The sequence below is a fragment of the Candoia aspera genome, chromosome 6, assembly GCF_035149785.1.
Source record: "Candoia aspera isolate rCanAsp1 chromosome 6, rCanAsp1.hap2, whole genome shotgun sequence".
In the NCBI taxonomy this organism is placed as follows: Eukaryota; Metazoa; Chordata; class Lepidosauria; order Squamata; family Boidae; genus Candoia; species Candoia aspera.
Genome location: NC_086158.1, coordinates 29,927,553 through 29,940,745, shown reverse-complemented (window position 1 = coordinate 29,940,745; position 13,193 = coordinate 29,927,553). Strand labels below are relative to the sequence as shown.

Here is a 13,193-nt window from a genome sequence, read left to right as displayed (position 1 = left end):
ACTGAGAGTTCTAGTCCCTCCTTAGGCATGAAAGCCGGCTGGGTGACCTTGGGCCAGTCACTCTCTCTCAGCCCAACTCACCTCACAGAGTGGTTGTTGTGGGGGAAGTAGGAGGAGGAAGGACTCTTAGGTATGTTCGCTGCCTTGAGTTATTTATAAAAATAATACAGGTGGGATATAAAATAAATAACATAACATATAGACTCATTATTTATAAGTTGTTGTTAGTTGCCGTTGAGTCGTTTACGACTCATGGCGACCCTATGTATAACCGAATGAAATGCTGTTCGGTCTTGCATTATTTATATAGCAACATTTATTTGCATATACTTTGCCTAAATTGATTTGAATTCCTATAAAGGTTGCTGTGGATGACAGGAGCAAGCTTTTAGTGGACTATGAAGATGCAGCTTATAATACTGGCATTCCTTTGGATAAGATCCTCATAAAGTATCAGGTTTAGTTTAAACTGAATTGTGCTAACTAAAAAGAATATTTATTCTTCCCACCCAAAATACATACACAACACTGAAGACAATTAAGCTTTTGTGAAGTACTGAAAATCCCTTTTGTCTTAAAGCCAGTTTTAAAGTTATGATGGACCTGCTTTACATAACTGTTTTTAGAGTGTGTTATGGTGCCATATGTTTTGTCTGATTTAGTGCAGATACTGAGATCAGGAAGAACTACAAGAAGGGTGTATATAGAAGGACCTGGCATTTCTAGGCATAAATTGTAGAATCAAAATTGAGAAATGAACACCAGATAGTAGTGGTAGCAGTGAGGAGCTTTTCCTTGGATGGCATCCATTTAGCTATAGATAGCAAACCCAAAGCTCCTTACAGAGAAACCTCTTACTAGCCATTTTCCACAAATGGTACATACACCTTAAAGGTACTTAGTGAAAATCCTTGAGAGGTATTTAATACTAAAGTCAGCAATCTCCCTCCTGTTCTCTGAGGCTTATACATATACCCAGGCAGTGGCACAAAAAAGCAAAACCCAGGCAGACACTCCAAGATTCCCCGGTGCTTTTACCCTAGCAAGCTCTGCTATTCGAACTGATTGCCAAGATGTGTGATATGGGGGGACTTGATAATCTGATTGCCAACACAGCATATTTACAGGCCAGGAAAACTGGAGATGTGGATGCCAAGGATATGCAAAAACGGCGCAAGAGCATTATACTACCCAAGATTGAAGAATGTGTTGAAATCAGGCAATCCATTCCTGTGGAGTATGAGAACATCTGTGAGCAACAGCCCATTGGCAAGAAGTTTTTCAGAGAATTTCTGGAGACTGTGCCTGAATACCAATTGGCCCAAGAATTCTTGGATGAAATTTCTGCTTGGGAGTTGTCAGAAGAAAACATCAAGAGTAGTCTCCTAGAGGGGATGGTCAATATGTATCTGAGGAACGTTAGCAATGCTTACTTGAAATTTCTTAGTACAGGCCTATCCAACAAGTGCCAGTCAGCCTCCAAGAATGATTTTGAGAACATCCTGCAGTCAGCCAGGGAAGAGACAAATGCCTTTCTTAAAGGAAAACCCTTTGAGGGCTTCCAGGCCAGTCCATTCTATGAGAAATTCTTGCAATGGAAAAGCTATGAACAGCAACCTATCACTGAGAAATTATTTGAAGAGTTCCGAGTATTAGGCAAGGGAGGCTTTGGAGAGGTAAGGAGAAGTTATTCTGTCTACTTGCTGTGCATATAGATGAGCCTTGGTAGTTAAATAAAGATCCTTTGTTAGACAATGGATCACTAGCTGTATTCTTGTATAAACAAGATTGCTTGACATATATGCCTATTTTAGCCATTTTCACTGGTTATTTTCCCTGCAGTAATGTGTATCCAGAAGCAATAGGTATCCCCACCTTTCATTTGCTCAGGGTTGCTTACATGAAATTATCTATTTTTTATTTTTCATGGGATAGTGAATAATGCAAATATTTGTCTGTTTATTGAATTTATTCCTTACCTTTCTGCTTATATAAGCACCTACGGCAACTTGTAACAGTAAGACAAAATGCAAAATATAATCTGTACAACTTTTAATTAGCATAATGTAATTTAATTAGTGTAATGTAAAATGCAGTGGTAGAAGAGCTAGAAGGTCATAGTTCCAGCCAAAAGACCTTATTATTCAACTTAACACTGAAGCACTTCAGAATTGTCATTGCCACCTCTCTGCTTCCCAATATAGATGGCTCACTTGGACTTTTTCCTTTTGCACGGAACATGCTGTAGGTTTGTGCTGTCCAGGTGAAGAGTACTGGGAAGATGTATGCCTGTAAGAAGCTGGATAAAAAAAGATTGAAGAAAAAAAAGGGTGAAAAAATGGCTCTTCTTGAGAAGGAGATACTCGAAAAAGTCAACAGTCGTTTCATTGTCAGGCTGGCCTATGCTTATCAAAGTAAAACCTCCTTATGTCTTGTCATGAGCCTCATGAATGGTGGGGACCTTAAATATCACATTTACCATGTGGGTGAGAGAGGCTTGGAAATGGATAGGGTCATCTTCTACTCAGCTCAGATTACCTGTGGGATACTGCACCTCCACTCCAAGAAAATTGTCTACAGGGACATGAAGCCGGAAAATGTCCTCCTGGATGATAATGGCCATTGCCGATTGTCTGATCTTGGTTTGGCAGTAGAAGTCAAGGAGGACAAAAAAATCACCAATAGGGTAAGTGAGAGTTCACTGTGCAGGGTTGCAGATACAGTGGAGCAATTCTTTCTGTTTCCAATGCATTGAATCCAAGCTTTAATTTTTTCAGATTTGCTCCTGACTAAATCTTATATACTAACTTTATGTGACAGATTGGTAAGAAGATTTACTTAATTCAGTATTTGTGTATTCTGTATAGTGCAGCAATTCAGGTACCATGCCTCCTTAAAAGAAATCTATATCTTGCCAAAAGCTGCCATTTTCTTCCAAGGCATTACATGTTTTCTGGTTGCTGAAAGAGAAAAAAAACAAAGAGGTACATTATGCAATGAGCAGTTGGGAAATGAAATATTAATGTAAAATATTATCTTTACTATCCAAATATAAAACATAGTATATAGAAAGTTCTCTTGTACACGCGCACTGCAATTAATAGTGATTACGTAAGAATACTAAAGTTTGTTTCAGTGAGGGAAAATAATAAACATTTTAAGTAACTATTAAAATCAGGGAAGACAGCCCATACCTTACCTTCCACAAATCAGTTGGCACATTCCAGGTCAAAATATAGAAAATCTAGGATCAAGGGGTTGGTGAGGAATAGGACACTAGATAAGTCCTTCGTAACATAAGAAATTAATTTGGTTTTTGTACTTAGTCATTGGACTTTTTATTAAAAAAACTCTAGAAAATTAAAGTACATTTTTCTTTCAATTTAAAGGTGCAGAAGATAGCACTGACTTAGACATTAACACAGTAGCAAAGAGTCTTGAAGAATTATTTAATTAATGATTATTTTACTCACATTTAGGCTCCATTTTTAGTTATATCACTAAAATAAATCCTAATAGAATACTTCAGATTATTTGCTTAGAAATATATGAATGTGTATATGTTTATATGGTATGTTTGGAATATTTATAGGGTATGTATGGAATGTTTATACAATATGAATGTGTAAAATGTTGTATATCTCCTTAAGATTACGAATTGATTTATATATATTTACAAATTATGTGGATTCTTTGTGTGTGTATGTGTGTATGTGTGTAGTTTTTGTTTTTTGTTTTTAGTTCCTGGATTTAGTTTTGTTTTTATGGTTTTATGGTTTGTTGTTTTATTATTGCCATGAATCTCCTAGAGTTGTGTTTTAAGATGGGGGGCCATGCAAATATTTTAATTAAATAAATAAATCCATCTACTGATGATACCTCACCCCAAAGTGCTGGATGACCTCCCCCAGCAAAACTATATAGAAGTTAAATAACATAGGGAAGAACACTGAGTCCTGCAACACCCTACGTAGTCTGAACCATGACCATGGTCTCAAATACTCCTCCACAATACTGACTCCTAGAGGAAGTAGAACCATTGCAGCACAGTGTCTCCAACTTCTAACTCTCCCCAATGGTCCAGATGGTGCTATCTAAGTGGTATCAAATACTATTAAAATATCTAAATAATGTACCTTTCTGGTATAACAATTAAGATTTAACGATTATTTAATTATGTACTAAATAAATAAATTACTATTATTTAACAATTATTTAATTATACAGTTATAATAAATGATTATCAGTGGTAATACTATAACAACTATCGGTTCATAATTACTGCAAGGAGTCTTAATATGCTATACTGTTTAGAACTACAGCAGCAACAGGCAGTATCCTGGAACTCTATCCCTGGATTACATACAGTATGTACACTCCAATAGTGGAAAAATTATGTGGACAAATGTCATTCATACCCAAAAGACAACCCAGAATTTAAGACAGTTCTATCCCTGCAAAGGTAATAATAGAAATTTTTTTTTATCTGCCTCCATTATACAGTACATTCTTTGAAAATCTCATGTTAGACCCTCTCATGTTAAATCACTTGGGTAAAAAACGTAGACTTCTTTCAGATAAATACTATGTATCATATTTCCAGTACCCAATAGAACTTACTCTTCTTTTCGTAGTCAACTAAAGTCATGATGAAATCAGGATTAGTTAATGGCTATTAATTTCAACAAAAATGCTACATAAATATATACATTTTAGTTTGTGATATTGGAATGATAAAATATTTTCATTATAAGAACATTTTGTTATTTATGAAATTTCTAAATAAAATAATAGTGTTGGCATGCATTTTGCTATTCAAGCTTCTCCATCCATCCCCATGTCTATAATAGTGGTTTTAAAATGTGGATTTGGTCATCCCAGGTACTCAGCTTATACAATTAAAATATCTTTTAATGAAGCTGGGTCTTTCCCCCATTGACATAAATGTAAGTATATATGGCTATAACACAGTTTGTAATGTGTCTGTATTTTTCTATTAAATATCTGCTTAATCATGGTTATATAACTAAAGTAGACTAAGTGCAGTTCAGTGGTAAATGTTTTAGAATGTGAGCGGAGAGACTGCAGTTCTGGTCCATTCTTAAGCACAGAAGTTCACTGGATGATTTTTGCCCCAGTCATTTTCTCCCAGCTCAGCCCATCTCACAAGATTGTTATTGTGGGTAAAAACTGGATGAGGGAGTACTATATACAGTATTCACTGGAGGAAAGGCAAGAGATAAAGCTAACAAATAAAATAAAATGTTCCTTTGGAATTTAAGGGAGTGGGATGGTATATAGTAACTATAAATAAACACTATGAAAATAAGGTGATATTTTGAATCTGAAAGCCTACAGCTTGTGAATATATAAAGAAAGTAAACTATCCTTTTTTGAAAACTGACTTATTTTTTCAGTGATAAACAGTTGTTATCCATAAGCATACATGTCACTTGACTAATTAATTTTTGTCTTTCCTGAATAACACCTGACATGAGGCGTGAAGATAAAGTAGATGGTTGACAAAATATGATGTTCTCCTCAGAACAATTAGTTCACGATGTAAGAGGTAAAGACATCAACATCAGGCCATTGTCATAGTCAGATCACTATTTAGTCCCCTTTGGAACACTTTGCCACCCTAACCTCTGTAGGGAGGATGGATCTATTAAGCTAGTCCATCCTAAGTAGCTGATGAATCCAACTGGCTTCCAGTGAGTGCTGGGAATTTCCAAGCAATCAAGTGGACAACTCTGAGGCTAGCCTGGTTGAACTATGGAACAGAGAGATACGGTGCTTGATAGGGTGGCTCCTGAGTGGCCTTTCTGAGGGTGCCAATCCATGGGGTTCCTGGATTTACTGAGGAGCTCCAGGAGATGAAGTACCTAACAAGATGCCTACAGCAACACTGGAAAAGACAAGGACCAACAATGACCAGAAACAGGTATTAGCCCAAGTCTGGGCCTACACTGCCATTGTCAGAGATATAAAATGTCAATACTTCTCCACTCTGATTGCATCCTCAGAGTGCTGGCCAGCAGCATTATTTAGAGTGACCTGGGCCCTTCTGGGCTCTGGTATCGCAGAGGACATTACTGCTGGTCTTTAGGAGCTCTTTGAGAACAAAATTGCTCCTAAAGACAAAATGGGTAGAATCTCATGAAATGACAGAGGTAACATCTTGCAAGGTCACCTGGGATTTTTTGAGCCAGTGACACCTGAGGAAGTAGGAAGGTCCTCTGTGGAACGAGTTCCCATGTGGGATACTCAGGGATCAGCCTTTTGAGTAATCTGATTTAACATCTACATGAAACCTTTGAGAGAGGCCATCTATTGGTTTAAGGTCTGGTATCATCAATATAATACATAGCTTTACATCTCAACGCCAGGCTGAATAAGTGATGTAGAAGTCTTGACCCAGTGCTTGGAGGAGTGAGGGACTACGTGGGGTGAAAATGACTGTGGTTGAATCCCAGGAAGATAGAGTTACTATTGGTACAGAAAACCACTGGTTCCAAAGCAGTTCCATCTTGACAGGTTTCCACTTACCCACAAAGAGCTGGTGTGTAATCTGGCTTGTCCTGGAGTCATGGTTCCTGCTGAAACAGATGGAATCCATGGCCAGGAAAGCCTTTGGCTGACTTTGCAGTTCTGCCAGTAATGCCTATTCCTGGATCAGGAGGCATTGACTGTAAAGCTACTGCAATTTGCTGTATACTGTATGGGGCTATCTCTGAAGACAATCCAAAAGGTGAAGCTGGCATGGAAGCAGCTGCTGGCCTGCCAGCTTGACCAGTGCTAGCCAATTCAGCAGCATAAAACCTATTCTGCAGGAGCTGTGCTGGTTGTTGATAGGTTTTCAGGCTCAATTCAAGGTGTTGGTTTCTAACTATAAGGCTATATTTGACTTAGCCATTCTTACATTTTGGATTATTCTTCATGTAGAATATGCCTGCTCTACATGATCTGGACAGGAGAAGGGACAGAAAGTACAGGTAGTCCTCACTTACCTACTGCCTCATTCAGCAACCATTCAAAGTTACAACAGCACTGAAAAAGTAGATTTACAACCAGTCCTCAAACTTACATCCATCAGAGCATCTCCGTGGTCACGTAATCACCATTTGGACACTTCACAACTGGGACACATTTATGACAGTTGCAGCATTCCATGGTCACATGATCGCCATTTACAAGCTTCAGAGCTGGCTTCCAACAAGCAAAGACAATGGGGAAACTGGCAGTAAGTCACAAGTCATGGTCACATGATGTGCTTAATGACTGCAGTGGAACTGACATTGTAAGTCCAGTGTGGTCATATCATGTTTCATTTAATGACTGCATTGCTTAGCAATGGAGTTGCCGGTCCTAATTGTGGTCAGTAAGTGAGGACTGCCTGTACTTGCTTCTAAAGACATCAGGGCATGGGAACCTGGAAAAAAGTCACTTGTTGAGATGGGTGGCTACAGAAATCAAACAAACAAACAAAGATTTCTCAGTGGCAGCTTCTTCATTTTGGAACAGCTTATCCTCTGAAGTCATACTGACCCCCACCCTTTAATCCGTCAGGAAACATGTGAAAAACTTCCTCTTCTTCAGGGCTTTTTGGGACTGTTACGGAAGACAGCAGCAGATTTTAAAACATTTTAATATTTATAGATGTTATGGATATTTTTAATTTGTTATAAGCAACCTAGAATTGTTTCAGTAGGTAACATACACATAATTCGATAAAATAAATAAATCTATTGTATATATTGAAGATGTAAAATTGCTTTATATTTGCTAATAGCTTCTCTACCTCTTGGTAAGGAAACCATCGTCATTTCACAAGCTTCAGAAAATGATTGTATGTATTATAAGCACTGCCCAGAGTCGTTTGTTTGTGAGATGGGTGGCTATATATACAGTATATTTGATAAATAAATAAATAAATAAATTGTAAAGTTCAGGTCAAGAAGCAAGACAGTTACTCTTACTTCAGAGTACTTTGTGTATAATTATTAGGCCGCTGTGGCACTTCACTCTGAGTCCTTATACCATACCATTATAAATATAATAATTAATTTATCTCTACCCAATTATGCTGCATTTCTTAACCCAATCTCACAGGCTGCTGTGAGGAAAATACCACATTGAATTTCTGGAGGAAAAGTGGGATATAAATCTAGCAAATATTTAAATCTATAATCATGTGATTGCCCTTATTTAACTTTCTCTGAAGATGACACTTTGGAGAATTCAGCTCAGCTCAGGCAGCTTACATGGTGATATTCCTTTATTTTATTCTGAAAACAACCCTAAGAGGTAGGTTGGGCTACGAATGCTTTTTTCTTCCAGGGGAAGACTTGAATTTTTAAACCATCCAACTCCAAAATGAATCTGGGTAGCTTCACAAAGTTAAACGAAACAACATTATATAAAAAACAATCATCTGAGGGAGCGACATAACATACTCCCACACTGCCCCTCCTGTCCAACTTAAAGGTTTTCCCCCAAAACATCCTACCCTAGGGTTACCAGATATCTGAACATGCAAAGGAGGATGCAGACAATTAGGAGGACAAATGGGGGGGGGAAAGGAGGACATGCTAACTTTTAAACTTTCATGGCATTCACAACAAAAATTACAGCAAAAAAAAGTGCTTAGGCTTACATGTATATGAACTTACTTTTTCCAGCATCAGAAAGACTGGTTTTTCAATCGCAATATTTTTCCCACAAATCTTTATTTTCAACATATGCTAGCGATAATACAGGTAGTCCTCGCTTAACAACCATTCGTTTAGTGATGGTTTGGACTTACAACGGTACTGGAAAAAATGACTTGTGACTGATTCTCACACTTATGACCTGCGGTCACGTGACCATAATTTGGGCAGTTGGCAACTGGTTTGCATTTATGACCATTGCTCTGTCCTGTACTCATGAGATTGCCATTTTCGACCTGCCTGGCAGCTTCTGGCAGGTAAAATCAATTGATTTGCTTAACAACCACATGGTTTGCTTAACACCCATGGTGATTCCCTTAACAACCGCTGCAAAAAAGGTTGTAAAATTGGGTCAGATTTGCTTAATGACCACTTTCTTAGCAACCGAAATTCGGGTCTCAATTGTGGTTACTAAGCGAGGACTATCTGTATTGAATCAACGATGATGTGCATTCCAAATTTCACCACAGATAAGTCATATAATGAGTCATGTGATCTACAGACTACAGTGATCATAGATCTGAAGGGGCTGGATTGAAGTTGATTGCTGGAATCAGGAAATAACATAAATCTAGGTTGTTGAGTCTGTCGACAGACAAGAGAAAGAAAAAAGCAGACAATTTACAAGGTCACAATACATGAAAGTTTGAATTATTACTGTTGTGAAAACAGTCCAAAAAACCCAGAGATACTTAAAAATCCAGATAATATTTGATTATAAGGCTATGCCTGCTGGATGGAGGACATGAGGACAAAAAGGGGGACATATCCTCCTTTTGACAGATGTCTGGTAACCCTATCCTAACCCAAGATCAATCGCTTGAAGACAGACAAGGTGGGGCCATATGGATCTCCAGGGGATGCTGTTCCAAAGGACAGGTGCAGCAACAGAAAAGGTCCACTTCCTGGGTCCCTCTAGGTGATACTGCTTAATTGATGGGACCCAAAGCAAGCCAACCCTGTTGGAGCACATAGAATGGGCAGACACTACAGGAGACAGGCAATCTCTCAATAGCTAGGCTCAATACCATTTCCCTGATCAAAGTGCAATACATTCATACAAATCCATTCCGATGCACTCATGTAACATTCAAATACACAGTCATACACACAGACTCATGCTTCCTACTGTGGTCTTCCAAATTCTGTCCACTTTGCTGCCCAACCTCTGTAGTAAAAGCCATAATTAACAATAACAGATGGATAAAGGCTAGATCTTTGGTTGGGGAAGACCGGATTCTAGGGTGGAGAGCAGGAAGGAAAAAGAGGGCTGAGGCCTTGGGTGGGTCCTGGGCTAGTAATGAGAGCAGCATTGTAGATACTGTTGGTAAATAGTTATCTGAGAGCTCATTTGCTTCTTCCACGTCTTCACCTTGCCTTAAATAAATAATAGTTCCTGTTTTATTCCACTATTAGGGGTTTTTTTTATTTCTCCTTTACATCTTTTCAGAAAATGGAGGTTGATGTTCCTATATTTTTTCCCAAAAGGGAAAAAGAAATGTATCATTAACCTCTACCATTCCAGGAGGATGTTGTTAAAAGACCATAGATAAGCATTTGGAGTCTGCTGGTCTGATTGATTATGTGCCATTGAGTCATTTTGGATTCCTAGCAACCACATAGATTTTCTCCATGATGATCTATCCCTAACCTTTCAAGTCTCCCAATGGTGCACTCATCGCCACCATAAATCCACCTTGCTGCTGGTTGCTCTCTTCTTCTCTTTCCTTCCACCTTTCCTAGCATTAGAGCCTTTTCCAGAGAGCTGGGTCTTTGCATAATGTGTCTGAAGTAGGATAATTTGAGCCTGGTCATTTGTGCCTCAAGTGAGAACTCTGAGTTGATTTGTTCAATGATCCATCAGTTTGTTTGCTTGAGTGTCCATGGTATCAATACAAAGGCATCAATACTCTTCCTATCCTGCTTCTTTAAAGTCCAACTTCCACTTCTTTAGAGTGTCTCAGGGAATACCATGGCCTGCACGATTCTGATCTTTGTAGGTATACACATATCACGGCATTTTAATATCTTTTCCAGGGCCTTCATGGCTGCTCTACCAAATGCTAGTCTGCGGCGTATGTCTTGATTGCTTGTCCCTTTACTGTTGATTGTTGATCCTAATATTTTAGTATGTTATAAATCAAGCCTATCATTCACTATGTCATGCAAACCCATAAAATTGGGTTGAGTAAACCATGATTAAATTAGCAATAAGTAGGTATGTGCAAATATAGTTATAGTCTGGGATCATTTAGAGATTTCTGAAACATGTAACTACAATTCACTAATCTTTGCATATCATAAATTATTTTCTTCCCTAGAAAATATTTTTCCTTTAATTTTCTTTTGGATTTTAAATTTACTGTCAATAAGGTTGAATTCCATTATAAAATCATAGTTGAATTTTATTTAGCAGTATTTCAGTATGCTGCTCTCAGTAAATTTTGAGCATCATATAACATTAACAGCAACTTAAATAATATTTCCAAAATTTATTTAAAATGTTTTGAAAGACATTACAGATAGAAAAAAAATGTCTTGACTGAACTTGAGTTCAAATGTCCCTGTCCCCACCCCCACTCCAATATTGTTTGCATCTGAGGTTTAATTTCTTAAAAAAACGAACATCAGAAGAGCCTTTCTGAAGTTCTAGGCATTTACTCTTTTAATTGGAAAATCAAGTGCTAGTTAGAAGTAACAACTATGGATTTACAAATATATTAATTTGGATACAGCATTCTCTGTTAATTAGTACATTATCTTGTATACCTGTTAGTTTATTTTTTAGAAACCCTTGGTTCTTTTAATTTATGAATTACATTGAAAGTCTAATTAGCAGTAATTTATGCAAGATATCCTGCCTAAAGGAAGTGCTGTTCTGCAACAAGATACCATTGAAAGTCAGCCAACATTATTTTTGGCTTCTGGAGGAAGAAATGGCAGACTGAAGACAGCTCTGCAAGAAGTGGAGCTGACAACCACAGTGAAGAATGAGCCTCTCTTCAAACCTCTTCAGACAAAGAGAGGACAGGAGATTGCCCAGAAGTGGTCCCGATAGTTGCTTCTCATGAGGGGACCAGAAACAGAGGTTTCCAGTGGGTTCTGAGCACTGGGAGACAAGGGCATAGTCCTCTTGCTCAAATCGCGGTGGGTGCCTTCAAAAGGACACACACGTCCCTTTCTAATCACATTTGGAAATTGCTTATTAATTACCTTTCAGTTATTAGAAACCTTTGGATCAACAAGTCTGAAAGCATTGGGTGAGTCTGCCTTCAATCCTTAATGAAATAAAATTTTAACTACAAGTTTAAGAACTTTAAAAAATGGAAATAGCAAAAAGCCAATTAAGACTTTGATTTTAGAAAGTTATAAACGGATTAAGGGTCCAGATAAATTTGAAATAAGATTTTTGAATTAATTATAAGAATCCTTCCTGTGGGAAAGTTGATTTGTTTTGAACATAAAAGAGATAAACAATTTCAAAAATTGGACACTAGAGGGAACTAAAGATTTTAAGTAAAGGAGAAGAATACATAAACCTGATTAACAGCTACACAATGACACAAATATTATAACATTGGAAATACTGAAGGATACTTTTGAAAAATAGTATCAGAAGTTAATATCAACAATGTCAGTAGTGATGTTTGCTTCTGTGGATAGACTGTGTCCAAAATATGTTTTGGAAGAAATGGCAGAAGAGGAACAAGTTTTATCTGACAAGCTTTTATCTGACAAGAGAGAGATAGAGACAGAGTTGACACTGAAAGTGGATCTACAAATGAATGGCTACAAGAATGACATGGAAAAAGATGTTTCATTGGACACACAAAAGGAATTGGTTGATGCTTTAAAAATCAAAAGGGAATTACAAATAATAAACCAACAGAGTGACCTGGATAATTCTTTTATATTGGATTTGCAAAAGAGGTTGGTTAAAGCTTGGATGAATCTTGTGAAAAGAGATAAAAAAGAAATGAATTCAAGTTCTACTACATTACTTGAATGGACTAAAGATTAAGATTATTAGAAGTAAAAGGAAGGAATATAAAGTTGGTTTTATTTCATCAGGGTTAAAATAGATATGTTGATATTTCTGGCAACCCTTAATGGGCTTTTGCTGATACCAGGGCTGAAATGACGATGCTTTATGGATTTGTTCATAGGTAAAAGATGGGACATGGGATGAAGAGATGATTGGTTGTAAATTAAAAGAAGGTGAAAAGTTACCAAAATTGTTTATACTTCTTGTGATGAAGGTTGGAAACCATTTCTTTATATATTTCTTTTCTTTTTATTTACCATATTTGCACTTACATTCATTCATTCGTTCATTATGTTTTTTTTCTTTTCCTTTGCACTCTTTACTCTTTCTTTCTACTCTCTTTCATTTAGTTTGTATTAGTTTTTACTATTAAAAAAAAGGAAGTCACCCAATATTATTTTTGCAGAAACACAGATACAGGTAGTCCTTGAGTTACA

At 37.3% G+C, this 13,193-nt stretch overlaps 1 protein-coding gene across 1 annotated transcript in view; it reads left to right on the top strand.

Moving 5' to 3' along the window:
• Positions 1-1,073: 1,073 nt before the first annotated feature.
• Positions 1,074-13,193, top strand: part of GRK7 (G protein-coupled receptor kinase 7) — a 34,641-nt gene continuing 22,521 nt past the window's right edge. The window contains exons 1-2 of the mRNA XM_063306651.1: positions 1,074-1,676; positions 2,249-2,686. Coding sequence (XP_063162721.1) covers positions 1,074-1,676; positions 2,249-2,686 — 1,041 coding nt within the window. The remainder of the gene's footprint in view (positions 1,677-2,248; positions 2,687-13,193) is intronic.